Source organism: Plecotus auritus (genome assembly GCF_963455305.1).
Source record: "Plecotus auritus genome assembly, chromosome: 3".
Classification (NCBI taxonomy): Eukaryota; Metazoa; Chordata; class Mammalia; order Chiroptera; family Vespertilionidae; genus Plecotus; species Plecotus auritus.
Window position 1 is genome coordinate 90,845,786 of NC_137772.1, and position 26,436 is coordinate 90,872,221.

A 26,436-nucleotide genomic window follows, 5' to 3' on the forward strand; every position below is an offset into this window, starting at 1 on the left:
CACTGTACATGTGCGCCCGCACGTGGTATTTTGTGGAAGAGCCACACTCAAGGGGCCAAAGAGCCGCATGTGGCTCGCGGGCTGCAGTTTGCAGACCACTGGCTTAGTTCATTAGAGACCAGAATAAAATAAATTCAATGGTTTCCAAAGACAGAGAACTCTATGGAAGAACTTTAAAAGAATAACACACCACAATATACCATATTTTATCAATTCCAAGATGCACATTGCTTCCCATATTTTAATACCTCTGAAATTGGGCTATGTTGTATAATCAACAGCAGGTGAATTTAACCGGCAGCTTTCTTTCATTCCTATTGTACATAAAAAAAGTGTTTCTTAGACTTATAAAGTGTGTTAACTTTTGCCTAGTCGTCATGGCTTAGTGGTTGAGCTTTGACTCATGAACCAAGAGGTCATGGTTCAATTTCTGGTCAGAGCACATGCCTTGAGTGTGGAGCATATAGGAGGCCACCAATTAATGATTCTCTCTCATCATTGATATTTCTGTCTCTCACTCCCTCTCCCTTTCTCTCTGAAAACAATTTTTAAAAAGTGTGCTAACTTTTGTCTACTCATTTTTAAGGAGTCTTCAAGTTTCTGAAGCATTTATGAATATATTGCCTCATTTAATTTTCATGACAGCTCTCTGAAATTGATTAGACAAATTGATTACTATTTACTTTACAGGAGGATAAACTTATAGACTGTGCACAATTTCACAGCTACCTCAAATTAAGTGCCCTGTCAACCACTACAATTACTCCTCTTAGAAGGAAAACAAATACTATGTGAGCATATTCTAATGTAAACTATGTAGAGAAAAAAAGGCCATTTTATTATTTTTAATTGATTTTTTAGAGAGAGGAAGAGAAAGGGAGAGAAACATCAATGTGAGATCAAAGCATCGATTAGCTGCCTCCTGCACGTCCCCTATGGGGGATCAGCCTGAAACCTGGACATGCGCCCTGAGAATCAAAATGGTAACCTTTTGGTGCACGGATGAAGCCCAACCAACTGAGCCACACCAGCCAGAGCAAAAAAGCCATTAAAAAAAAAAAGAAAGGTTTATGCCCTGGCTGGTGTGGCTCACTAGATAGAGCATCCACCTGGGCACCAAAGGGTCTCAGGTTTGATTCCCAGTTGGGGCAAGTGGGGGAGGCAACCAATCTATCTCTCTCTCCCCACCTCCCCTCCCAATCAATGAGAAAAGTATCCTCGGGTGAGGATTAACAAAAAAACAAACAGGTCTATTCCCAGTAGACTATAATATAAGGTATCCTTTGGTGGGGCTGAGTTTTCACAAAGATACATATGCTTATCCTAATTTGTCATCAGGCAAAATTCATTTCTCCATTAATAATGGAGATTGCAGTTAGGAGTATAAAAATTAGAAATCTGGGTTCAAATCCTAATTTTGCCATCTTCTGATTGTGTCTTGGACAATATTAATACCCCTGAGTCCATTTACTCCCTCATCTGTATGTAAGTGCTTCTAGAACAAGTTAACATACTGGGCCCTTAATAAATGGCAATTATTACTGAAAGGAATTAAAGCAGAATTAGTAGATAGGGTTAGGAGAAGAAGGAGGAATCGTGGAGGTAGCTGAAACAAACAAAAAAATGTGTTTTACAGAACACAGGATGGCAGAAAAACAGGGTGTTTTGAAACAAGGAGGTTTTTCTTGCAAGTGCAAAACAAAATGTTGCAGAAAGTCCAGAAACCAATCAGAGAGTGGCACAGATAGACAAAGAGCAGGCCTTTAGCAGATATAAGGGAAGAGCAGAAAGCTTCAGGGACAACTCATTTGAATCCCCTCTGAGTGGGAAGCCTGTGTTTGTTTGCAATAAACTCCTGCCTTGTTTGAACTCCTCTGGTCCCGGCTTCAGCTTCATTTTTTGATTCCGTGAGACACAACTCTGGGAAGAATTCCTGCTAGCCTGTTCCGGTATTCATTTAATATCCCTGCAATGCATAAGTTCTTAATCCTTTTAGATTCACCATAATCTTTACAAAGTCTCATTCCAAGAAATCATATATATGCTCCAAATTTTGCAGAGAACCATAGACCAATTTCCATCCAGAAATGTTGTGCTAATACCTCACAAAGTCATCAAAGCTAAAACAAATAGTGTTGCTGCCTCTAGTCCACCCTCACCATGAGGATAATGAAGACAGGCCACTTTCCTCAAGCTCCCACTCACAGATGCCTTCCCTGTATCCACTCAGAGATGCTGCCTGCACGTGACCACAGCTCACTTTTGAATTATCATCTTTAAGGTAATCACGAATAAGTAATGAGTTAGGATGATCCTTTAACTGATGAGATTAGTAAGACTTAATTGAAAAAATAATTACTTAGTATTTGCATCCCACCCCACCTTTGAGGGATTAGTTCTATTACACTATTGTTGGATACCCATTTAAAAGGAGTTTATTTAATCAACATTTAATGAAAATAAAAACATGGGATGCACTTGAAGTGGAGAGATTAGGAATAATTATAACTAAAAAGCTAATTGAGAGGAAAATATAATATTAACAATTATTCAACTAATCCAAAAGAAGGCAAGAAAGGAAACAAAAAAAATGGAAAAAATGGAAAACAAATAGAACCATGGTAGACTGAAACCTAAATATATTAGTAATTACATTAAATGTAAATAAACTAAACCCTAGCTGTAAAAGATAAACATTTTCAGCCTGGATTTTTTTTAAAAAAAGTCCAAATTATATAGTCAATAAAGAAACACACTTTTAAATACGCAAACACAAAAGTTTAAAAGGAAAAGGTTATCCCTGGCTGGTTTTGCTCAGTGGATAGAGCGTCGGCCTACGGACTAAAGGGTCCTGGGTTCGATTCCAGTCAAGGGTACATGCATGGGTTACGGGCTCGATCCCCAATAGGGGGCGTGCAAGAGGCAGCCAATCAATGATTCTCTCTCATCATTGATGTTTCTATCTCTCTCTCTCCCTCTCCCTTCCACTCTGAAACCAATAAAATATATATATATATAAAGGAAAAGGTTAAAACACACTCTCCTTGCCCTAGCTGGTGTGCTCAGTGGTTAGAGCGTCAGCCTGTGCACCACAGGATTTGCCCTAGGTGGGCTCCTGTAGAAGGCAATCAACTGATGTGTCTCATACACCTTTCCCTCCCTACCTCCCCCTCCCAGCCACCTCCTCTCTCTCTCTTCCACTCTCTCTAAAAAACCAATGGAAAAAATATCCTCGGGTGAAGAGTAACAAAAACAAAACACACACACACACAACCACTATCCTTTTTCCATGGCATCATACAGTACCTTTGTCATAGTCAGGTGATTGTTTATACATAGATGTGGTATTAGCCAACACTACACTATCTTTATCACTTAACTTTCCTAGCTATTCTAAAACTTTTGCATTTTCACATAAATTTTAACGTTTATCAGTTCTGCCTTCCTTCACCATCCTATCACCAATACCCTTCCAAAAAAAAAAAAAAATCCATCTTGCTAGGATTTTTATTAGGAGCAATTTAAGGAGAATTGATATAATCATATTGAGTCTTCCAGTCCATGAACATTATATATTCCCTCCATTTATTTAGGACTTTAATTTTTCTGAGCAATGTTTTATAGTTTTCATTATAGAAGTTTGAAAATCTCTTGTCAGATGTAGTCTTAGGTATATATTTTGATGCTACTGTAAACAGTATCTTTTAAAATTTCATTTTCTAAATTCTATTGCTAATATACAGAATATATTATTTTTACTAATATACTGATTTTTTAAAATACTTATATGTATTTGGCACCCTTGCTAAAGTCACTTATTAACTCTAATTGCAGATTTGTTTGGATTTTTTTACATATACAATCATGTCAACTCTAAAAATTGAGTTTTACTTCTTTCTTTTCAAATTTTATATGTACTATTTTTTCCTGCTTTATTACACTGCCTGGGATCTCCAATCTAATGCTGAATAAAAGTGGTAGCAGCAGATGGATATCCTTGTCTTGTTCCCAACCTCAGGGGGAAAATGATCAGTATTTCACTAATAAGTATGATTTGGCTGTAGGTTGTTTGTAGCTATCCTTTATTAGACTAAGGAAATTATCTCTTATTCTTGTTTGTTTAGTTTCTTTTTCAGGAATAGAGGTTAAACTATATAAATCCTTTTCTTCTTTTATTAAGATAATCCCATTATTTTACTCCCTCATTCTGATAATGTAGTGAAGAACATTTGATTTTCAAACACCAAATCTAATCTTGCTCCTGGAATAAATCCCATTTGGCAATGATGTATATCCTTTTCTCATACTGCCAGATTGATTTGCTAACATTTTTTTGTTGTTGTCGTTAATCCTGTCCCAAGGATATTTTTTCCCATTGACTTCTCTAGAGAGAATGAAAGGGAGGGGGAGAGACAGAGAGAGAGAAATACAGATGTGAGAGAGACACATCCATTGGTTGCCTCATGCACATGCCACAACCAGGGCCAGGGATCAAGCCTGCAACCAAGGTAAAGTGCATGCCCTTGACTGGAATGGAACCCAAGACCCTTCAGTCCACAGGCCGATGCTCTAACCACTGAGGAAAACCAGCTAGTAGGACTGCTAACATTTTTAAAAGGATTTTCGTGCCTCCACTTAAAAGATATTTGCTTGTAATTTCACTTTATTGTAATACTAGGTTTGGATATCAAGATTATACTGACCTCTTTAAACAAGCTGCAAAGTGTTCCCTCATTTTCTAGTTGCTGGGAGATTTTTCTAAGAATGATATTTTTTCTATAAATGTTTTACAGAATTAAAACAGTAAAACTAATGGTAACCATTCCAGCGGTGGGCAATCTTTTTTCTGCCAGGGCTATTTGGATATTTATAACATCATTCATAGGCCATACAAAATTATCAACTTAAAAAATTATCCTGCTATATTTGGGCAAACATTTAATTAACTCACCCCCTAATGCATTGGCAGGGCCAGACCAAATGATTTCACGGGCCTCATCCAGCCCTCGGACAGGACGTCCCTCACCCCGGATTTAGGCATCCCAGTCATCAGCCAGGTTAGATCAGCCATCAGATAATCAACACCCACCTGTGACTGAGCCTTGTCAAGATCAGCAGATATGTCTAACTGCACCACAGCTATCCTCAGATGTCTGAGCAACTGACAACTGTATTTTTTAAAATATATTTTTATTGATTTCAGAGAGGAAAGGAGAGGGGGGGAGAGAAGAGAGAAACATCAGTGATGACAGAATCATTGCTTGGCTCCTCTTGCATGCCCCATACTAGGGACTGAGCCCACAACTCAGGGGACCGGGAATCAAACTGTGACCTCCTGGTTCATAGGTCGATGGTCCACTGAAGCCTTGTTGGCTAGGCAACTACTATATATATATATATATATATATATATATATATATATATTTTTTTTTTTTTTTTTTTTTAAAGACACCCATTAAGAGAGAAAAGGGCAAGACACAAACTGTGAGATTACATGGCAATACATATACTCTACTCCAAATAGGATTGTAATTAAGTAAATAATTCCTACAAATCAAGAAAAGCAAGCCAATTAAAAACTGGAAAAAGACTTGAAATAGTGTATCACAAGAAAATACAAAAATAGCCAATAAGAATATCAGAAGGTGTCTGACATCATTAGTCATGAGGAAATGGTAATACACGAAAAGGTGTAACAGTACTAAGCACTGACCAGGATACAGAGCAATTAGATGTAGTCAACAGGAGTGTAAACTGGTACAACCATTTTGGAAAACTATTTGGCTCTATCTATTAAAGCTAAATGCATGAATGCCTTATAACCTAGTATATGTATATATGTGCATTGTATATCTGATATACAAATACACATACGCACACATATGGCCTATACTTACCTATAATAATAAAAGCATAGTATGTTAATTAGACCGGATGTCCTTCCAGACGAAGCTGGGGCTGCAAGGGAAGCTGGTGCCGGCAGCCAGGGAGAAGGGAGGCCTAATCTTGCATGAATTTCGTGCACTTGGGGGTGGTCCCTCAGCCTAGCCTGTGCCCTCTCGCGGTCCAGGAGCCCTTGGGGGATGTCCGACTGCTGGCTTAGGCCCGCTCTCCACAGGGAGCGGGCCTAAGCCAGCAGTCAGACATCCTTAGCACTGCCGCAGAGGCAGAAGAGGCTCCGCCCCACCGCTGCGCTTGCCAGCTGTGAGCTCGGCTTCTGGCTGAGTGGTGCTCCCCCTGTGAGAGCGCACTGACCACCAGGGGACAGCTCCTGCATTGAGCATCTGCCCCCTGGTGGTCAGTGCACGTCATAGTGACCAGTCGTTCTGCTGTTCGGTCGATTTGCATATTAGCCTTTTATTATATAGGATATGTGATAAGTTCTAACATCAACAAAACAAATAAAAGAATGTTCATAGCAGCTTTAGTCATAAAGCCCAAACTGGAGACAACCCAAATGTCCAACAGTGAGAAGACATATATTCTCACAACTGAGTTTTACACAGCCATAAAAATAAACAATTTATAGCTACACACAATATAAATGAACCTCACAAAGTAATTTTGAAATTACACATAAAAAAGAATAATGGTAAAAAATGACACTGGCTTTTTTTTACTATACTATACTTTTTATTGTTATTTTAGAACACTCTCTCTACTTACAAAAAAAGTTTGCTGTAAAACAGTATACTGAGTTACATTAGTAGAGCCTTATACATACCATGTTTATTGCATCTATTGACTGATCATTTTCTCTTGTGCTTGATTTAATCTCATGTTTTATAAATTTCATTTTATAAACATTATAAATTTATAAAGTATACAGTAGTGTACAGTAATGCTCTAGGCTTTCATTCACTCATCACTCACTCACTGACTCACACAGAGCAACTTCCAGTCCAGCAAGCTCCACTCATAGTAAGTGCCCTATACAGGTATACCATTTTTTATCTTTTATACAGTATTTTTCTATACCTTTACTATGTTTAGACATAAAATACTTAACATTGTGTTAACAACTGGTATTTAATACAGGTTTGTAGCCAAGGAGCAATAAGCTATAGCATATAGCCTAGGTGTGCAGTACGCAATACTATACTTCCAACTTTGCATAAATACACTTTAAAATGTTCACACAATGACAAAATTGCCTAAATGCATTATTAGGTGTAGAGTTGTTTGTGTATGTGTGTATACTAATCTATCAAGTTGTACATATAAGATTTGTATATTTTGCTTATATTAAAAATATATTTCACTAAAAAATAAAATGAAAAAAATTCTGAAAAAAAATCTATGAAGGTGAGGGAGAGTGAAAATAGGGTGTCTCATACATTACTGGTAGAAGAGTAAATTAGAACAGCTTCTATGATAGATATTTGGCAGTTAGTTATCAGTATTACAAATACACATATCTTTTGACAGCAAATCCACTTCTAGGAATCCATCCTCAGAAATACCTGCACATGTGTAAAACGTATGTATAGAGCAATAATGGCAACTTTTTATTAGTAAAAGATTAGTAAGAATTTAAATGTCTGTCAATAGTTACCAAAAAAAGACCCTGTGGGATATCTTTACGCTTCCTACACATCCTTAAAGAATGAGGAGACCTGTTATATATTAATATGGGACAATCTACAAGTATATTATTTGGCTAAAAACCAAGATGTAGCATAGTGTGAAAAAAGAAAAAAGATTACTATCTATGTGCTGTATACATATACATATGGGATATCTGTGAAAGGACAAAATGGATTGTCTTTGGGAAGGAGAACTGTTTAGCTGGGAGACAAAGACAGAAAAGGCTTATCCTATCTAATAAAAGAGTAATATGCAGATTGACCATCACTCCAACACACAAGATGGCTGCCCCATGAGGACACCAGATGGCCGCCACAAGATGGCCAGCAGGGGAGGGCAGTTGGGAGGGACCAGGCCTGCAAGGGAGGGCAGTTGTGGGCGATCAGGCCAGCAGGGGAGGGCAGTTGGGAGGGACCAGGCCTGCAAGGGAGGGCAGTTGGGGGCGATCAAGCCTGCAGGGGAGGGAAGTTAGGGGTGACCATGCCGGCAGAGGAGGGAAGTTGGGGGCGACCGGGCCTGCAGGGAAGGGCAGTTGGGGGGGACCCAGGCCTGCAGGGGAGAGCAGTTGGGGGGGGGGCAGGCCTTCAGGGGAGGGCAGTTGGGGGTGACCAGGCCTTCAGGGGAGGGCAGTTAGGGGCAATCAGGCTGGCAGGGGAGCAGTTAGGCATCAATCAGGCTGGCAAGGGAGTGGTTAGGGGGTGATCAGGCTGGCAGGCAGAAGCGGTTAGGGGCAATCAGGAAGGCAGGCAGGCGAGCTATTGGGAGCCAGCAGTCCTGGATGTGAGAGGGATGTCCCAGATTGGAGAGGGTGCAGGCTGGGCTGAGGGACCACCCCTCCCCGTGCACGAATTTCATGCACCGGGCCTCTAGTTAATTATAAATCTTTCTGAAAACCATACAAATATAGGGCAATTATTATTTTAAAAAATTTTTAAGCAAATGAGTACAAAAGCAAATATTTCAGAATTGGGAGTGTAGAGATTTTAAGATTTTGGAATATTTTCTTTTTTTTATTTATAAGTGTAATTGTTTAAAATAAGCAGTGAGAATGCATGCAATATTAAGGAACTTACCCAAACTGTGTTGTTGTTAATACTGCACCTATCTTTTCCTTTTCAAGTTTTAACTTCTTCTTCCTTTCAATATTGGCCAGAGTTGGGTAGTTTCTACAAAGTAAAGTTAAAAAAATTATAAAAGGACTTTTAGAAAACAACTGTAAGTACATAATCAAGCAATTGCTATATTTATCAACCTTGGTTTAATGACTAACACGATAAATGATAATTTATATAAACCTTCATATAAAATTTATATAAACCTTTAATTCCTTCTAGAACCTTTTTAAGGGGAAAAAAGTCGACTATAACAATGCTACTGAAAGTGTAGACCAACTGTGCGTCCACAATTTTTGTTACCAGTCTGTGTAGTAAGGAGCTTTACACTAGAATTTAAATCAAATATATCACACAATGTGCTCAAACTGGTCCAATTCAACTATTTAGTGTGTACGTACCTGTAGAAAAAAAATAAGTATGTAATTACTTATGCAAATACATAGTAGCTACATTCAAAGTTATCATGATGAGGAAGACACAGTTCTCAAAAAAGATTAGTCCACCAGGCAGGATAAGAAAAGCACACAAACAGCTTTAACAAAGGGCAAAATATAGTAATTACCCCCAAAGAATATAAAGATTGGAGGGTGGAAGAAAAGATCATATTGAGCTAGAGAAATCCAGAAAGAAAAGAACATGAAAGAAATTGGTCTTAAATGGTATTAATCGACAAATCAAAAAGAAAAGCTTTCGAGTGTTCTAAGCAGAGCAAACAATGCAGACAAACCAAGGCCTCAGAAAGTGTGAGAGAGATCCAGGGAATGACAAGTAGTTCATTCTGTATGAAACATAGTTACATGCAATCAGACGAGATAGAGAGGCTGAGGCCACAACGTGCCTTCAATGGAAGACTAGAAAGTTTGTATTTAATTCAGTGGAGATGGGGAGCCACTGCAAGTTATGAACAGGGAGAGAAATGTACAAGGCAGTGATTAAGATTAAGTTCGACAGCAGTGTGCAAGATAGAATGCTCTGACAAAACTTTCTTTGTTCCTTGGCACAGTTGTGTAGGAGAGTAGATCTTAGAAGTATAAAAAGCACAGGAGGAAAACACAAACAGATCTCTACCACTCAGCCAAGCTGCTTATTAGAGAATTTTAAGAAACATCAACAAATCTTATTCTGCCATTGTTTCTACCTCTTCCTTTCTTATTTACTTTTTGTTAAAACCTGCATCACTGACTTAAATAACACAGACAATATGAAGCCTATTGTTTGGCCACATTGGAAGATAGGAATTGAAATTACATTAAATGATAAAGTAATCAGAAAAAAAGGCAATGAATTTCAATGAGGACAGTGCAAAGCAATCTATTCAGCTAAGAAAAATAAACTCCATAAATAAAAGATGATGAATACACAAGCTATAAATAAACATAAGAAGAAAAGATCAAGGTCATGAGATAAAAATCTGACAGCAGTCATTACCATAAGACTACACTTTTGGAAAGCAAACATAATCTAAGGTTATGTGAAATGGCCTCTGGCACATGTTCAAGTGTGAAATCTTCCTCTCACGATACCCCAAAGTGGTTAGAAACTCCCAGCACTGTGTCCAGTTTCGTATTTCTAAACTGAAAAGGAGGGTTGAGGAAAAAATAAAACTTGGAAGGGATTCAGAAGAGACTCAAAGATGATTAGCAGGATAAAAAATAAAACCTCTGAAGAAAGATGAAAAGAACTGGAATTATTTGCAGCTTTTAAAAGAGGAAGAGATGCGACAATAAACAATCTCAGGATGGTAGCTTTTCTCAATCTGAAGACAGAATATACAAAAGCAGAAACAATGAGAAAAAAGGTGATGACTTTCACAGGCCCCAGTGTCTAGGCATGCAACTCATAGCTACTCAACACCCTTCATATCTCTGAAATTCACTTATTCATACTACTTATGTTTCCTCAAGATTTTTCTTCTGAGTATTGCAGACCCTTAACATGTTAGGCCATATGCTAAACAATAAGATTTGGTACTCGAGTGTACCATATACACACAAGCCAATGCTACTTAAGAGATTCTCAATAACAAAGAATGTAAATGTTTGTTATAGCAAGTGGTTTAGGTGAGATAGTGAAATGAATTCCTTATATAAGACATCTAGAAATTGTGGAAACTCCTTTGGTGGTAGTCTTTTTAAAAAGCTCACTTTCTCTTTCTGGCATATTCAAGTATGGTTGGCACAGTTTTGCCCATTTATTGACTCTAGTGCTTAAGGATTGTCACTGGAGGTGTAAAGAGAAGGTAAAGAGGTGGGATGAAATGAAACAAATTATCCCAAAACAGGGATACAGAAATATAAGACAGTGTTACACACACAACAATCAGGAAGCCCCTCCTGCAACGTAATACTGAGATGTAAGAATAAAGATAAGCCTGGAGCTTTGATGAAGGTCACAGGTCAGGTTTCTAAGTATTACAACTGAATTAACCAATTCAAACTCTGTTGAAAAAAATCACAAACTGTCTTACACTGCACAATCACATACAGATAAAACTTAGCCCAGTATCTCCTGTTAAAGAATGGATATTACGAAGTTATAAACACTGGAATAAGTGATATTTTCACAGTTGGCTTCTCTATTTTTATCTGCTAAAATCTCTTTTCTTCCTGTACTTCCATCTTTCCCCAATACCCCAAGAGGAACTGGCCCTGAAACCATAAGCCCTTTTTCACTCTTCTTCCTATTTCATTTCATCCCACCTCTTTACCTTCTCTTTACACCTCCAGTGACAATCCTTAAGCACTAGAGTCAATAAATGGGCAGAACTGTGCCAACCATAACTTTAGCATATATCATTCTGGTTACATTATGCTCTCTTTTCCTTATCCCCAAATCACCACCCACTTAAGTGACTTCTCCCCTAATCCTGTTCTCTATAAAAACACAATTCCTCTTTACTCTCACTGACCCACAACTGCTTCAACACAAGCCCTACAACTATATTTTTATTTCAAAGTCTTTCTGAACTTCAAAAAAATGTAGCATTCTTTAGGAGCAGACTCCCTCTGTTGGAATTCTGAAATAATTGGGGACACAATTTCAAAGGATTTCCTGACCTACAGCAACTACTGAAATAAATGTCACAAAACTACGCCACCTAGTGGACACCCATCTGCTATAAAACATGTCTCAATGTTTCTAAAACAAAGGCTTAAGAGATAAACCTCTACCATTCATTTTCTCTAATGCCAAGTCACACAGCATTTCTACTTCATAGGTCAGGAATTAAGAACTGCCCAGGCCTGTTTGGCTCAAAAGACAGAGTGTCGGCCTGTGGACAGAAGGGTCCCAGGTTCAATTCCGGTCAAGTGCACATGCCTGGGTTGTGGACTCGATCCCCAGTAGGGAGCTTGCAGGAGGCAGCCGATCAATGATTCTCATCATCATTGATGTTTCTATCTCTCTCTCCCACTCCCTCCTCTCTGAAATCAATTAAAAAAAAACAACACACAAAGAACTGGTTTATGGCTTTTTTTGCAGGTTAGTTGTGGAAAGTGGTCTTTCTTTCCTGCCCGTCAAAAAATACAATGGCGCCGAAACCGGTTTGGCTCGGTGGATAGAGCGTCTGTGGACTGAAGGGTCCCGGGTTCGATTCCGGTCAAGGGCATGTACCTTGGTTGCGGGCACATCCCCAGTGGGAGGTGTGCAGGAGGCAGATGATCGATGCTTCTCTCTCATCGATGTTTCTAGCTCTCTATCCCTCTCCCTTCCTCTCTGTAAAATATCAATAAAATATATTTAAAAAAAAAATACAATGGCTTCCTCAGAAAGAATGTAGCTCTCACAAGAAAGATAAAATTCAAGTCGTAAGGACTATTGTGCACTATTAATGTGAAATGTACTCTTTTTAGGAGTTCAAATAACATTTTTTTAAATTGAGGGTAATATAAATTTTAAAAATAAATGTATTTTCATAATAGGTTTTTAAAAAACTGCTAGTGGAGAGAATATTAGTGTTTTTTTGAGAAATCTATCAAATATGCCAAAAGAAATGTTTATCATACATTTTATTAATAAAGTACACTTAGATTACATTCTAGAAACTACAACTAGACTCTCTCCCCTCTGCCCCCACCTATCCTACACAAAAAGAATCGTCAATAAGCATACTAAACACTTGCTCATCTATCATTTATTCAGAATGGAGCTGCTTTCAAGTACCACTTAAGAGTTTTAAAATTCAATAATCCCACCAAGCACTTAGGCAAATGCTACTCCATCTTCTCCCCTTTCCTTAACAATTTTGTTTGGGGATATTTCATCAACTTTGCTGTCACTAAAGGTGGCCAAGCAACCTACTTCAATGAGAGCCACATGAAAGTCTCCTGGTAGGAGCTAAAAACAAAGCTACTGCTTTCCTAATGAATAGGGGCAACCTCGACTATGGGTGCTTTTTGCCTTTTTCCTCTTTTTTTTCAATTTAATAAACCTTTATTGTTCAGATTATTACAATTGTTCCTCTTTTTTCCCCCATAGCTCCCCTCCACCCGGTTCCCACCCCACCCTCTGCCCTTACCCCGCCCCCCGCCACTGTCCTCATCCATAGGTGTACAATTTTTGTCCAGTCTCTTCCTGCACCCCCACACCCCTTTCCCCCAGAGAATTGTCAGTCCACTCCCTTTCTATGCCCCTGATTCTATTATATTCACTAGTTTATTCTGTTCCTCAGATTTTTAATTCACTTGATTTTTAGATTCACTTGTTGATAGATATGTATTTGGTGTTCATAATTTTTATCTTTACTTTTCTCTTCCTCTTCTTAAAGAATACCTTTCAGCATTTCATATAATACTGGTTTGGTGGTGATGAACTCCTTTAGCTTTTTCTCATCTGTGAAGCTCTTTATTACCCTTCAATTCTGAATAATAGCTTTGCTGGGTAATCTTGGTTGTAGGTTCTTGCTATTCATCACTTTGAATATTTCTTGCCACTCCCATCTGGCTTGCATAGTTTCTGTTGAGAAATCAGCTGACAGTCGTATGGGTGCTCCCTTGTAGGTAACTGTTTTTCTCTTGCTGCTTTTAATATTCTCTCTTTGTCTTTTGCTCTTGGCATTTTAATTATGATGTGTCTTGGTGTGGTGCTCTTTGGATTCCTCTTGTTTGGGGGTTCTCTGCGCTGTTTTTTCAAATAGGTTTTCAGTATCTTGCTCTCTTCTTCTGGCACCCCCTTAATTCGGATGTTGGTATGCTTGAAGTTGTCCCAGAGGCTCCTTACACTATCTTCATATTTTTGGATTCTTTTTTCTTTTTGCTTTTCCAGTTGAGTGTTTTTTGCTTCTTTGTATTTCAAATCTTTGACTTGATTCTTGCAATTCTCTAGTCTGCCGTTAGATCTCTGTATAATATTTTTTATTTCAGTCAGTGTATGCTTAATTTCTAGTTGGTCCTTTTTCATATCCTTGAGGGTCTCACTAAATTTATCGGCCTTTTCTAGAAAATTCTTGAAAAACCTTGTAACTGTGGTTTTGAACTCTATATCCAGTCGTTTGCTTTCCTCCATTTCTTTCATTTGTGATCTGTGTCTTTGTCTCTCTGCATTTTGGCTGCTTCCCTGAGTTGATAGAGTGGCTTTGTGTGCTAGATGTCCTATAGGGCCCAGTGGCTCAGCCTCCCCAGTTACCTGAGGTGGACACTCTTGGTGCACCCCTTTGTGGGCTGTGTGCACAGTCTTGTTGTAGTTAAGCCTTGATTGTTGTTAGTATCATTGGGAGGAATTGACCTCCAGGCCAAATGGCTGTGAGGATCAGCTGTGTCTATGCTAAGACAACTTCTGTGCTGGAGACACCCTTATGGGACAAGACTTGCAAAAGCCTCTGTGCTCAGCTTGGATGGGGCGGAGTCTCAGGGAAGAGCAGACAGCATTGGCTTCCTGTCAGCCCTGCCCTAATAGGCCCCTGTGTCTCAGTGTCCCGTGGTAATCGCTGCAGGCACCTCTGAGAGAAAGTCGCCCTTGAGTTCCGCCCGCTGCCAGACAGTCCAGTTTCTCCCCGAATGAGTCTGGGTTCCCAGAGTCTCGCCCAGAACTGGAGTTCAGTGCAGTCAGGAGCTTTTGTCTCCCTCCTGCTTGAGAAAGCCAGCCGTGCACTCAGTTGCCCGCCCTCTCCGCATGCGTGCGCCTCGATACCTCTGCCTTCCGCAGTTCCTCTGAGTCTCAGTGTGCTTTTCTCTTTCCTGACAGTCCAGTTTCACTCCATATGAATCTGGGTCCCCAGAGTCTCGCCCAGAACTGGAGTTCAGCGCAGTAGGGAGCTTTTGTCTCCCTCCCGATTGAGAAAGCCAGCCGCACACTCAGTTGCCAGTCCTCTCCATGTGCCGCACGCGTGCATCTCAGTACCTCTGCCTCCTGCAGCTCCTCTGAGTCTCAGTGTGCTTTTCTCTTTCCTTCTAGTTGCAGAATCTCCACTCAGCCAGCCTTCCTGTGGTTCTGGATGATGTCTGTTTTGTCTTTTAGTTGTAGTTTTGAAATTGTTGTGCGAGGCAGCAGTTTAGGTGTTTACCTATGCCGCCATCTTGGTTTCTCCTCCTTTTTCTCTTCTTTCTGCCTAGAATGTGGGCTTAATATTTGGATATGCGGAAATTCCTGGGGGACATGAAATGAAACCATCTACTAAGGAGTAACAAGAAAGAGCCTGTGCCTAATGGTGCTGCTGAGCAGCAACAGTAGCTCTGGACCTTTTATACTTGGGGAAAATAAACCTCTTTGTGCTAAGCCACAGTAGTAAGGTTGCTGTTCCATTTATTGGAGCAAAATCTTAACTGATACAAGCACCACTGCATCCTAGCCATCCTATGTAATGTGAATGCTTTCCATGCCCAATTAGGCATATCTTGATTTTAAACCTCACCTCCTAAAAGCTTTGGCAGTTTCTTATAAAATTAAACATGCTTATCATATGACCAACCAATACAACTCCTAGGTATTTACCTAAGTCAAATAAACACCCATGTTCTAAACAAAAGCCTGAACAGCAGTGTGTGAAAGCTTTATTCATAATCATCAAATACTAGAAATGTTGCCCTAGCCAGTTTGGCTCAGTGGATAGAGCATCGGCCTGCGGACTAAAGGGTCCCGGGTTCGATTCTGGTCAAGGGCACATGCCCGGGTTTCGGGCTTAGTCCCCAGTGGGGGGCGTGTAGGAGGCAACCAATCAGTGATTCTCTCTCATCATTGATGTTTCTATCTCTCTCTTTCTTTCCCTCCTCTCTGAAATCAATAAAAATATATTTTAAAAAAAAAATACTGGAAATGTCCCAAATGTTCCTCAACTGGGAAATGGATGAACAAACTGTGGTATATTCATATATGTGACACCCATATGGGACAGAATAATAGCGATAGAAAGGAATTACCTACTGCTACATGCAACAACAGAAATGAACCTCAAATGCACTGTGCTAAGTGAAAAAGACAAATTCAAAAGCTACAGACAGTATGCTTTTATCTATATATATGCTTTTATTATATATATAAAAAGCCAGTGACCATAACGGCCATAACGACCAGTCGCTATGACGCCCACTGTGACTAGCCAACCAGCCCGATCAGGGGGTGGGGCCGGCTGGCCAACCTTGCAGCCCCTCCCCACAGCCTGCCTGCTCCTGATCGAACACTCCCACCATGATCAAGAGTGGGCTAGGGCCAAACATCCCCTTCCTTCCCCCAGGGCAGCCCCATCCCCGATCAGCCCGCCCCACCATGATAGACCCGAAGCCCCTCCCCGCTGGCCAGCCCGCCCCTGATCACACCCTCCACTCCAATAGGAGGCGGGGCCGGCCCACCAACCTCCTGCAGCCCCTCCCCCTGCCTGACCCCACCCCAGATCGGCCCCCCCACCCAATCAGGGGCAGGGACGGCTGGCCAACCACCCATTGCCCCTCCCTCAGGCCGCTGGCCCCCCGGTTGGTACCCCTTACCCCATTTGGGGGTGGGGCTGGCCGGCCCCCCACCCACAGCCCCTCCCCATGGCCAGCCCCACCCCCAATCGACCCCCCAACTCCAATCGGGGGCAGGGCCCGTCAGCCAATCGCCTGCAGCCCCTTCCCCCAGCCGGCCCGGCCCTGATCCAACCCCAGGCGGGGCGGGCAGGCCATCCGGCCAGCCAACCTCCCGCCATCTCCTCCTCCCGATAGGCCCAGCCCCAATCCACCCCAATTGGGGCCAGGCTGGACGGACCACATTTATAGTCATTTATAGTATAATGTTCTGCAAAAATACAAATAAGAACAGAAAACAGATCAGTGGTAGCCAGGGACTGAAGGTTGGTGGAGAAGTCAACCACAAAGGTGAAGAGGGAATGTTTTGGGGTGACAGAATACTACACTTCATCTTCACTGTGGTGATTACACAGATACACACATTTGTCAGAACTATGCATTGAAGAGGTGAATTTCACTGTATGTATAACATACCTTAAAATAAATGGAGAGGAGTGGGCAGGCACTAGCCCTCTTACAAGAAGCCTTTCAAAATGAATTGATGGCCTGCCTTCCAGAGACTCCAAGTATCCCTTGACCAGTCATTATTATCCCTATATGATTAAATTTAAAAATGCTCCAGATGTCTATGGTCTCATGGGCACATCATATATATTTATCCTACATCTCATGAGTGAGAGTATTCAAGGTAAGAGTCTACACCAGGGGTGGGCAAACTTTTTGACTCGAGGGCCACAATGGGTTCTTAAACTTGACCGGAGGGCCGGAACAAAAGCATGGATGGAGTGTTTGTGTGAACTAATATAAATTCAAAGTAAAGGAGCGGAGGGGAGAGCAAGAGAACCCTCTGCTCTTTCGGCTCCACGGGCCGGATAGAACAGCCAAACGGGCTGGATCCGGCCCGCGGGCCGTAGTTTGCCCATGGCTGGTCTACACCTATCTACTTCCAGTGACCTTGGCCATATATAGTAAAATCTTTGCCTTTCCAAATACTGAATGTTTACCTCTAATTTTCAAGATAAACTATTGTCAAGAAAATATTCAAAGATAGCATAATGTAACATAAATGCAAGGTTTGCTGAGATTTTTCACTAACATTAGAAAGTCAAATTAGTCTTCTATCAGGGACTTTATATAAACACATGCTACCCAAGCTAGTTTGCATCTTAAAATTCCTAAGTTTCTCTAGTCAGTATTTTTTTCCCATTAAAGCACTAGTTGCACAACACCACAAGGGGGCATAGTTCACACACCTATGGGGAAAGCTACTTTAGAAAGTATTGCATTCAAATACAATCAATTTGATTTGTCTCAGTGATTGTCCAATGTAGTGAGAATTTAATGTTCAAAACCACAGCAGTTTAATTAGTATTAGTTATATTACTAATTTACAACCATAATTATTACTCAGATAAACACATTTCTGCCCAATTTCTATTTTTTTCTTTTGACCAATACGAAAGTTTAACAAAAGTTCAATGTGAAAATGGACAGGACTCGAGTTTTACATTGTAGTAAATAAAACAAGTGCTGTGGAGAGGGAACATGTGGAAGTAGTTGATTTCTCTGGTGAAGAGCCTTTCTTTATACTCGTTCCAAGGCTTCTAACATTTCCTCGTATTACCACCATTCCAATATTGTTCTGTTGCCAGCTCCACACATTAATCTATCACAAGATTCCTAAAGGAATCAAATTCCCGCAGTATTCCTTGGACATGTCTGCCACCATTTAACTTCAACGATAACTTCTTGTCTATACATTTTTTTAACTGGAGAGGGTGAGCTTTGATCATGGTGTCTAAGTGAGCTGTAAGATACTTCCAAACAAGATGAATTCATGGGCTCTCTTCTGCCCATTTTCTTTAAAAATAATGAAAGTATAGTTTAAAACATGAATTTAACATATTGCTCCGTGGTTAGTGTCGGCCCCTCGCACCAAAGGATTATGGGTTCGATTCCGGTCAAGGGCACATATCTGGGTTGCAGATTTGATCCCTGGCCAATCGGGGCACGTGCAAGAGGCAAACAATAGATATGTGTCTCTCACAGCAATGTTCCTGTCTCTTTCTGTCTCTCTCTCCCTGCCTCACATTCCCTACTCCCTCTTTGCCATTCTCTAAAAAATCAATGGAAAAAATATTCTCAGGTGAAGATTGACAACAAAAAGTCTTGGCAAGATTTCTCCAACCACTTACTTATAAGTACCAAAATAGAAGTATACACATCATAAAAATATTTCCAAGCTCCATTTATATATATCAACATTTATAAGATGCTTTATATCTACGGCACCATGGGGTATAAACAACCATGCAAAAGATAGTTCTTACATTTGTAAAGCCTATAAGTCTTTTTTAAAAATTTTTATTTTTATCGATTTCAGAGAGGAAGGAAGAGGGGAGAGATAGAAACACCAATGATGAGAGAGAATCATCGATTGGACGCCTCCTGCATGCCCCCCACTGGGGACCTAGCCTGCACCCGGGCATATGTCCTTGACCAGAATCAAACCCGGAACCCCCCAGTCTGCAGGCCAAGGCTCTATCCACTGAGCCAAACCGGCTAGGGCCTATAAGTCATTTTTTAAAAAGATAAATATGCAAAGTTCATCAATAGGAGCACAATATAGGATGTCTAAGCTAAGAGGCAGAGCAGATACCAGATACCTTATTCAAAGAAAGGCAAGATATTCTTGTAGACAAATGAGGAAAACTATCCCCAAAGTGGCAGGATTTCAGCTGGGCTAAAGCAATGAGCAGAACTTGAAAGAGAGAGAAGGTACAATTTTCTAGAAGCAGCAGCTTGAGCAATGTCATTATTTTTAAGTACTCAGCCTTGCCACAGTAAAAGGAAGTTATTTCTTTTCTCCCCCAACCTTGCCACAGTAAAAGGAAGTTATTTCACTAGTTCTAAACTCTTTACTCACTTTCTTCTTTCTTCTCTCCATCTTGCAATCTCCTCTGGAGTATCTAACTTGATCTTCTTCATACCAGGAGCATGCATCTAGGGGGAGAAAGCCTGCTGAACATCAGGATGCTTATATATGCTTTAGACCAAATCTTAACATTATGGGGATAATGGAGACTCTATACCCCCAAATTTAAAACTAAGTGGATTTTATCCAACCTTATTATGACTTTTCCTTTAAAGAAAAATGTCCTGTATATTTAGACTAGAGGCCGGATGCACAGGGGGGGGGGGGGGGGGGAGGGAGGCGGGGGAAGGGTGTCCCTCAGCCCAGTCTGCGCCCTCTCTCAGTCTGGGACCCCCTCGGGGGATGTCTACCTTCCAGCTTAGTGGAGCGGGCCTAAACCAGCAGGCGGACATCCCCCAAGGAATCCTTAGTGCTGCCACGGAGGCAGGAGAGGCTTCCTAAGCCAGCAGGCGGACATTCCCCAAGGAATCCTTAGTGCTGCCATGGAAGCAGGAGAGGCTTCTGCTCACCAGCCATGAGCCCAGCTTCTGGCTGAGTGGTGCTCCCCCTGTGGGAGAGCACTAACCACCAGGGAGCAGCTCAAGCATTGAGCGCCTGCCCCCTGGTGGTCAGTGCACGTCATAGTGACCGGTCGTTGTGCTGTCCGGTCAATTTGCATATTAGGGTTTTATTATATAGGATAAGTGCTATTGATAAGAAAAAAAGGAGTAACATAATTTTAGTTACAACGTAAATACATCCACTTTTCAACTGACATTAAAGACCCAAATTAATGACCTAACAACCAAAATTGAGGGAAGTAGCTAAAGAAATAATGAATACACAAAATAATTTGAAGAAGCATGGTGTAGAAAAACCACTATAGAATTTGGAGTTAAAAAACTCAAATGCAAGAATCAGTTTCTGAGGACCTGGGCAAATCATTATTGTATCTCTTAAATGGGGCCAATATTTATCTACTTTACATAGTTGTTTGTGAGGATAAAATTAATTAATAGATATAAAATTGCCTTACAAAGTACTGCATAAATATTAGTTATTTTTAGGCTATGTAAAATGAAGAGCTAGTGAAGATAACAGATCAACGAAATGAAAAGAGCACATATTGAAAAAACACAAATAAAACCACAAGAACTTACATTTCTCCAGTGGAATTGGACAATCTTCTCATGTGCACTAAAAGAGCAATCTACTTCCGGACACTGTAAGAGTAAACAAAAAAGACTATTCAATGTTTTCTATGTTAAATATACCCATTACTACATATACAGATGTCTTCTAGTCATATTACATAGTTATCCCATCTATATGGTGTTGTTACTCATAGTTATGTCAATAGCAAAACAAAGATCACTTCAAAACAGTTATTTAAAAAGAAATGACAGCCCTAGCTGGTTTGACTCAGTGGATAGAGTGTTGGCCTGTGGATTGAAAGGTCCCAGGTTCAATTCCAGTCAAGGGCACATGCCCAGGTTGTGGGCTCGATCCCCAGTAGGGGGCGTGCAGGAGGCAGTCGATCAATGATTCTCTCATCATTGATGCTTCTCTCTTTCTCTCCCTCTCCTTTCCTCTCTGAAATCAATAAAAATATATTTTAAAACGACTGATATTTTCAAAGTATATATAGTACAGTAATACATATTATTTACTTTATTCCTAAAAGTAGGGGCATTTCTATAACCTCAAAGAGAATCTTTTCCAAACTAAGAACTTTCTCTTTAATTTTGCTTCTCAAATATTCTGGTTAAAAAAAATTTTAAGTACTTAATAAGGTCCAGACCATCTTTAGAGTGTGATGGGCCATGGAAAATTAGAGTGTGATTAAAAGGTCAAGGGCATCCTTAGAAGGAAAAGAACTTACAAAGGTGCACAAGCAACTGGAGGGGAGAACCAGCCCTCTTACAAAGCAGAGGCTCCCACACATACTGACAGCTGCCAGACCTTCCTTCTTTGCTGCCATCTTACCTCTTCCTGAAGCAGTGGGCTCTCCACCCTCAAACTGCGAATCCCCAGGGTCACTGTCCCAATTTATCAGGTCATCAAACATTTCTATGAACTATAAGCTTTTAAGGGAAAGAAGCACAGAATTTCTACCAAATAATACCCATTTTGTTAAATTATTTCAGGATAGCCTAGCTAACATGACTCAGCGGTTGAGCATCAACCTATGAACCAAGAGGTCACGGTTCAATTCCTGGTTGGGCCACATGATGGGGTTGCAGGCTCGATCCCCAGTGGGGACATGCAGGAGGCAACCAATCGATGATTATCTCCCATCACTGATGTTTCTCTCTCTCTCTCACCCTTTCCCTTCCTCTGAAATCAATAAAAAAATTAAAAAAAACCTACCTTCATATGTTCAGACATGTGTTTATCATACTTTTCTTGATTTTTGAAACCACGATCACAGGTATCACAAAAATAGTGGAAAACTGGTTCTTTTCTTTTCTGCAAACAAAAATGAAGAGGCATTAGGCTTTAGGTGAAAAATCTTTCATCAGTAATAAAAATATAACTATCCTTCTAGTAATACATACTTTGATTTTTCACATAATCTTTATATACGGGAGAAACTCCTTAAGACATTACTAATAAAGGGATAATGCTGTTTCTTTTATTTTAAGCAAAGATATTAGGACAAGTCAGGCACAACAAAAAAATTAAATATGAGAGGAGCTAATATAAAAGTAAATAGCCTTAGCTGGTTTGGCTCAGTGGATAGAGAGTCAGCCTGTGGATAGAAGGGTCCCAGGTTTGATTCCAGTTAAGGGCACATGCCTGGGTTTCGGGCTTGATCCCCAGTAGGGGGCGTGCAGGAGGCAGCCAATCAGTGATTCTCTCTCATCATTGATGTTTCTATCTCTCTCTCCCCTCTCTTCCTCTCTGAAATCAATAAAAAAAGTGAATCGCTTGCAAAGTGGTAACCTAATTAAGACTGACTAGAGCATATATCAAGATGATCTAGAAATAAGTATTTAGTGTAAAAACATCATTTCATCTTTTAGAAAAAACAATCATATGTTTAAAACTACAGTAGGGGAAAAAACAATTATTTAGGTAAAGATTAGTTAATTTTTATACCAATTTGCTATTTTATGCTTAAATATAAAACAAAAAAATTACAATGAGAAACTCTATAGGAAATATTTAATGTTGAGATGTTAATAAGTATAGTTTTTCAGAATATTTTGTTAATATTAGCTACATATTTTCATGCCAAAATAAAGAATCTTATTCAACTTATTCTAAACTAATAACATTATTTATATACTTTAAAAGTTGAAAAGCCAGACTGTAAACATCAGAATAAAGCAAGCCTATTTTAAGACTTGGTTTCTGAACATAACCAAGAGTTATTCCTCTTTAAAAAACATTCAAAAGATTTTTAATTCCATCACCCCTACCAATCTTCTAGTAATACATATATATATAATTTATGTTATATGTTTTACTTCATTGAGGTTTAATAACATTTACATTTATCTACAATCCTAATTCTCAATAATACTTACTCCTGACACTATAATGAAATGAATTCAATGTTTCCTTTATCTATAATTTTTTTATTTATTTCTCAAAAAGATTTCGCTTGAAATTTTTACTTAAGCTAAGATCCTTAAAGATTTTATTATAGCAAGGCTCCACTGTGTCAATAATGGGTGCAAAACACTAAGAGAATTATGATAGAAGCACAGATATGAAAGAGTAACATAGGGACCAAAGTGTTACATTCAAGAACATCTTAAAAAATACCTTTTTTTTATGTTTTCTACTGGGAGGGAAGTTGAAGTCAGTAAACTTTGCATCATATTGTTGTGGAAAATAAGAATGTTTAACTGAAAAACAAAAAGAGATCCATAAATGTTTGCAACTAAACAATTATTTAAAGTTTTATTTGCTGTAGCATATGTCACAAATACTTGAGTTAAAAAGTGGTAAACTGTCCCTTCTAAGAATAGTAGTTTGAACAAATTATCAAAGATTAAGACTAGTCTACCAAATAAACATTTTTCAAATTAATACATGGTGGTAAGATTAAGTGTCCATAAATGCTTTAGGCATCTAAGCAATGGACAAGCTAATCTGACAAAATTCAGATTATTTCAGACATTATGTGCAATAACGTAGTATTTCAAACATTAGAAATGTAAACAGTACATTATACAGCTCTTTCAACATCAATTTTACACCAGAAAACAACATCGTGAAATGCTTTTTCTCCTAAATCCTTTTCCTTCCCTATAGCCATGACCCAACTCTGAAGCCCTGATGTTTCACCTAGATTACTGAACCAGCCTCCCAAATTGTTTGCCAGTTTCTTCCAACAGACCCTGCACATTGACACCACAAAAATAATCCTCCAATCATCACAACTCTACTCTAAATCTGCAAAAGTATTCCTAGAGTCCTTCATGAGATCCTGGTATATTTTCTCACTCTTTCCTCATACCTTTCACATACTCTGCTTCAGTCACACTAGAACACTGTAATCTTCAGAACTCTCTTTGTACTGACACCTCTTTGCCTCTGTCTTAAAAGTATCTCTTCCTAAACATCTCCCAAGGCATTTCTTCCAAAAGCTGTTCCCAATGCCTCAACACTCGGTAATCACCTTTTATATGCCTCTATCACTAGTCACACTGTATGGTGATTTACATTTATGAATCATCTCACCTGACTTAGTACTGCCTTAGGCACATTCATATTCCTAGCATTTGGCACAGAATAAACACTGATTTAGATTCAATGTAATGTAAAAGGAATTTTATGCAAAGTTGGAGAATAGTGAACAATATCATGTCTTTAAATATGACCAATATGCTGATGACACCTAAATGTACAACTCTAGCCACAAATCTCCCCTGTAAGTACTAAATAGCTAACAGCCTATTCAACATCTCTACTTGACACACATTTCAAACTCTTTCCTGGTCTTCCTCCAAATCAGCTCTATCCACATTCTCTCTACTTGTTTGGCAAAAAAAAAACTATTAAGTTATTCGTATCTCTTTACCTACAGCAAATGGTTTTGGTCCTACCCTACCTTCAAAATATATCTAGAATCCAACTACTTCTCATCACCTCCTGAGTCCCACACTGGTCCAAGTCCCCAATATCTCTCACCTGGAAAACTGCAATATCTTCCTAACTGGCCTCGCTTTCATTCGATTCCTATTGGTAGTCACATTAATACTTTAAACACATAGATCAAATCATGTCACGCCGCTGCACTACCCATATCACAACAGTAAAAATCAAAGTCCCATCAACTACAAAGCCCTCACAGGTCTGCCCTACTCCGCAATTTTCTACAGTTCTACCCCAGGCTCATTCCACTTTAGACACACTGATCTGGTACAGCTCCTGCCTCGAGGCCTTTGCAGTTGCTGTTCGTCCTACCTGTATCCCTATTCCCCCAGAAGTACCCACGGGTCTGATCCTTCACCTCCTTCAAGTTTTTTCACAAATGTCACCTTCCTTATGACTGACATTTAAAACTGCACTAGCTATCCTTCTTTTATCTCCCTCCGCAGCACTCACTGCCTTCAAATACACCTTCATTTTGTTTGTCTGTTTACCTACAACACATATTTCCTACTACATTCCCAGTTCCTGACACATAGCTGGAATTCAATAACTAACTACTAAATTGAATGAAAGGGCAAGGAAAACATTGCTGTCGGACAAATAGTGAGACATGAATGATCAGACTCCCTAGAGTGCAGCGCAAAATCAGAAGGGGGGCGGGGAGGGGGAGAAAAATTGAAGAGGGAAGGAGAGTAAAGGGAGGAGTAGCAGCCTACCCGGAGTGTTGTGGGATGTCTGATGCGGAGGAAAACTGTTAGGAGACGGTCTCCAGTGCCAAGATGTCGAAGTCTGGAAACTCCAGGAAGGCTGGCCGTTGATGTGAGGCTGAGAATCAAGGCGGGACTGGGTGTCGAAGAGGGTCTGGGTCCCGGGAAGAACCTGGGCGTCGAAGCGCGGAGGCGCCTCGGGGAGCGCCTGGATCTCCGTGGGGGGCTGCGCATCCGAGGCAGGCTCTGACCCCGCGGCGGGAGGCGGCGACGAAGGCGGCGGTGGCGGCGGCAGCATGGCCCAGATCATCCATTTGTGCTGCAGCGGGACTGTGTCGCTCAGAGGCCCCAACGGGGGGATCCGCTCGGGGGCTGGAAACCACCCCGCGGGAGTCACGAACCCACTAGCCGGTTCAGCCATGCTAACCTCACGCTGGGAGTCCAGCGTGCGAATTGGAGCCGGCCTTTTACGTCACTTCCGTCATCGCGAGTTACGCGGATCAGCCAACCACAAGCTGAAACGTCATCGGTCAGCACCGGGAAAACTTCCTGCATTTGCGAAGGATTGCAGGCTGATTAGCTGGAAGGCTTGACTGTGTATATAGACTTGCCAGCGTGATCAGTACCGGCCACCGCGCATGGCGAGGGATCTGATCGGGCCAGCACTTCCGCCCGGCTTCAAGGCCCTCGGGGCAGCGGGGGACGAGGAGCGGGACCCCAGCCCCGGTAAGCTGCGGCGCGTCCCGCCGGCCGGGCCCTACCGGGCCTTCCCTGCCCGCCCAGCGGTCTGAGTGCAAGTGAGGCCTGGAGAGCGGGGGAGTGGGGAGTGGGGTGCGGGCGACCCGAGCTAACTTTCCTTCCCAAGCCGTACCAGTGGGGAAAGGAGGCTGTGAGGGCCTCAGAAACGAGTTTCGGTCCGGTAATTATTATAATAGTGATGTGTTCTCACTTAGCGTTAAATGGCTGGATGCTTTGCGAAACTATCAATACACATTCAGTCAGTTAATCCTCGTAGCAACTTTTTAAGTTAGAGATTATTCTTGCTGTCGAGGAAAGAACTTGTCCAA

The 26,436-nt window shown here is 40.6% G+C and overlaps 2 protein-coding genes across 8 annotated transcripts in view; one reads left to right on the forward strand and one right to left on the reverse strand.

The window, feature by feature from the left end:
* The window catches only part of NUFIP1 (nuclear FMR1 interacting protein 1), a 51,132-nt gene extending 25,317 nt beyond the window's left edge, over positions 1–25,815 (reverse strand). The window contains exons 1-6 of the mRNA XM_080659510.1: positions 25,379–25,815; positions 23,328–23,410; positions 21,924–22,022; positions 20,714–20,776; positions 19,566–19,642; positions 8,661–8,753 (exon numbers count right to left, since the gene is read on the reverse strand). Of these exons, the coding sequence (XP_080515636.1) occupies positions 8,661–8,753; positions 19,566–19,642; positions 20,714–20,776; positions 21,924–22,022; positions 23,328–23,410; positions 25,379–25,790 (827 nt within the window). The 5' untranslated portion in view covers positions 25,791–25,815. The remainder of the gene's footprint in view (positions 1–8,660; positions 8,754–19,565; positions 19,643–20,713; positions 20,777–21,923; positions 22,023–23,327; positions 23,411–25,378) is intronic.
* An 86-nt stretch (positions 25,816–25,901) lies between these two features.
* GPALPP1 (GPALPP motifs containing 1) overlaps positions 25,902–26,436 on the forward strand; it is a 37,800-nt gene continuing 37,265 nt past the window's right edge. For 4 of the 7 annotated variants that reach the window (XM_080661755.1, XM_080661753.1, XM_080661754.1 and 1 more), the window contains exon 1: positions 25,902–26,095. In XM_080661755.1, the coding sequence (XP_080517881.1) occupies positions 26,008–26,095 (88 nt within the window). In that variant the 5' untranslated portion in view covers positions 25,902–26,007. The remainder of the gene's footprint in view (positions 26,096–26,436) is intronic. The other 3 variants (XM_080661758.1, XM_080661759.1, XM_080661757.1) reach the window with 2 other exon arrangements.